Here is a 2,782-nt window from a genome sequence, read left to right on the forward strand (position 1 = left end):
AATCAGCCAAGGATTCAGCTCACTGCAGGACTGCTGATTTTAGTAACAAGGTCTACAGTGAGGCTAAATAACCTAGTTTGATAGTTTATTTGGGTGCCATTTTCAACTCAAAAAAGTAGGCCTTTGTTTGTAGTAGGTTTACTTTAGGAAGGAAGGAGAACATGGAGAGTATACTGTCTCGAGGTCATGGCTGTTATTCCTGATGGGACATGTGCCTGGTGAGGCAAAACTGTAGGAGATGTGACTATGATAAATAACACATAACTGCTTCCAGATGGAGACAAGGTAAGATAAACCAAGCACAGGGCACTGGCAGATCCTAAGAGCAGAACCTTGAAACTGAGACAATTCATCTGAATCCAGATGAGACCCATGGTACAAACAGTGAAAACAAGAAGCTTGTCCGGATCAGCAGACCAAGAAACAGGTATTCCTTACAGTGTCTGGACAGATTTCAGACATACAGTGTGAGAATGCAAGAAAGTAGAACACATTTATTTGTGTGTAGGTGGACAAAGATTATGGCTCATATTTTATAAGTACATAAAGAAATGATTTCAAAGACTTAAGCAAGAGCTTGTGTATGGGATCTGGGAGCAGCCATCCAAGAGAAAGATGAAAAAATGAATGAGCAGAGAGGAGCACAAGTCTGCACAGAAGTACAAAAGGCTCAAGGGGAAAAAACCACCAAGGACACAAAAGAGATCTTGGGATTGACAAAAGAAATTCACTGTTAGAGAAGAATTCTAGGAATAGTAAGTAAAAGATGTGATTGAGTTGGTCTGGAGAGAAAACTAAAGACAACACAGCCAAAGGGGAAGTTAAGACATCCCTTAACCTCTTAATTTTAGAACAGGGAGTACAACAGCATGGCAATAATAGCCCTTTCCTCTTTTATATGGGAAGAAACTGATGACAAATAAGGACAGGGTCAAGAAGAGACATCCACAGCTTGAAAAGGAAGATGCAAAACAACACCTCATGTCTGTAGTAGAAAAGGTAAATGGTGACAGAGGAAGCTGAAGAGAGAAACAAAATGTTCAGGTTTTTTTTCATTACACTCTCTCAAAAAAATCGTCTCCCTCCCCCAAAACAAAACACAACCTCACATCATCTCTGAACATCCTGAGCTTGCTTAAAGGCAACAGAAGAATTGTCAAGAGGATGACTGGCAGCCACAACCAGCAGCTGCACACAGCAACTCCTCTCTGCAGCGGCTCAGAGCCACAGGTCATCACTGTGACACTGCAGGGCAGAGACAGGGAGTAGAAACAAAGTGATGCTGATGCTAATTCACCCATACCCACTCAATCTGTGCCTTTATTCTGCCTTTCCAAGATCTTTTCAGAACTAACAGCAACATTAGCTCTAGCCATTTCATGTTTCTTTAAAGTAAAAGAAGGTGTCAGTACTTCTTACCTCCTAAACCAGGGTGTAAACCTTGTGGACCTTGGTTTTGCTGCTGCATCACCATGAAGTTGGGGGGTACATTCCCCTGCTGCACCATAGGATTACGACTGGGAGAACTGACAGGCTGCTGGAATCCCTGGGGAAGTGTGCTACTCTGGGGAGGCCTTGGTCCCAGCTGCTGCTGCGTCTGGTTAACGGTTGGAGATGAGGCAGGAGATCCCTGCTGGAAGGAGGAGGGAGAGGAAGCAGGAGACTTGTTGGTCAGGTGGGGTTGCTGTAGTGGTGTAGGAACCCGTGAGGGCCCTCCCTGAAGGCTTTTCATTTGAGGAGCAGTAAACTGGCCAGGATTGCTCATTTGGGGAAAGTTTGAGTGAGCCTGGGAAGCTTGCTGGCTTCCAAAAGGATATGGAGGTGGAGGATGAGTAGGAGTTTGTACTGTTGCTAGAGATGGTCTTGCTTGAAGTTGCTGCTGCATTTGTCCAGGCAATGGGGCCTTTTTCCAACCCTGGTTCACTGTCAATGTACCCAATGCTCCCTGGGTTGGAGGAGGCTGAAGTGCTCCAGAAGGAAGCTGGTTCCAGCCAGGGGGAACTGGAACCTGTGCTGGTGAAGTGAATGAAGGTCGAATACCCTGCTGTGGCTGCTGATGTGGCTGGGGAGGACGAGTCTGCAACTGCTGCTGCTGCTGTAGCTGCTGAAAGTTGGCTGAGGTCATCTGCCTGTTTACAGGAACTGACTGCATTGAATGGAGTTGGGGAGCTAAAGATCCAGATGGATGATTTTGCTGCTGGATATTTAGCCCAGATAAGAGTGGGTCCATTGCATCTATTAAAATAGCAAAGAAAAGTAAAAAAAAATAAAAATAACCTACTGTAGACAAAACCCATCCCAAAACAAGAAAGGCTAAACTGCTTGTTTGCATTTGCTCACTCTGCATAACACGCTCCAGTGTTACAATTTCTCCAATAGACAGAACAAGCAATGCTATAAAAGTTTTCACTGTCTGGGAATCCTGAGAAGCCAAGTCTTCTCATTTTATAACCTCTAAAATGAAGGATAGCAGCTCCACAGCGCTTGTTGCTACAGAGTAATGTGGGCCTTCTGCACACCTAGAGCTGTAGAATCACAGAGTATCTCAAGCTGGAAAGGCACCTACACAAGGATCATCGAGTCCAACTCCCTGCTCCTGGCAGAACCACCTAAAACTAAGCCACAGGAGTAAGAGCATCCCCCAGATGCCCCTTGAACTCTGGCAGGCCTGGTGCTGTGACCACTTCCCTGGGGAGCCTGTTCCAGGGACTGACCACCCTCTGGGGGAAGAACCTTTCCTAATGTCCCAGCTGAACCTGACACAGCTTCATTCTGTCTCCTC

General features: G+C 45.7%; 1 protein-coding gene across 1 annotated transcript in view; it reads right to left on the bottom strand.

Moving 5' to 3' along the window:
- Window positions 1-2,782, bottom strand: part of NCOA6 (nuclear receptor coactivator 6) — a gene marked incomplete at its 3' end in the record, with an annotated part of 18,415 nt that overhangs the window by 9,983 nt on the left and 5,650 nt on the right. Inside the window, exon 5 of the mRNA XM_009081611.1 lies at window positions 1,420-2,235. Coding sequence (XP_009079859.1) covers window positions 1,420-2,235 — 816 coding nt within the window. The remainder of the gene's footprint in view (window positions 1-1,419; window positions 2,236-2,782) is intronic.

Source organism: Acanthisitta chloris, unplaced genomic scaffold (genome assembly GCF_000695815.1).
Source record: "Acanthisitta chloris isolate BGI_N310 unplaced genomic scaffold, ASM69581v1 scaffold14659, whole genome shotgun sequence".
Lineage (NCBI taxonomy): Eukaryota > Metazoa > Chordata > Aves > Passeriformes > Acanthisittidae > Acanthisitta > Acanthisitta chloris.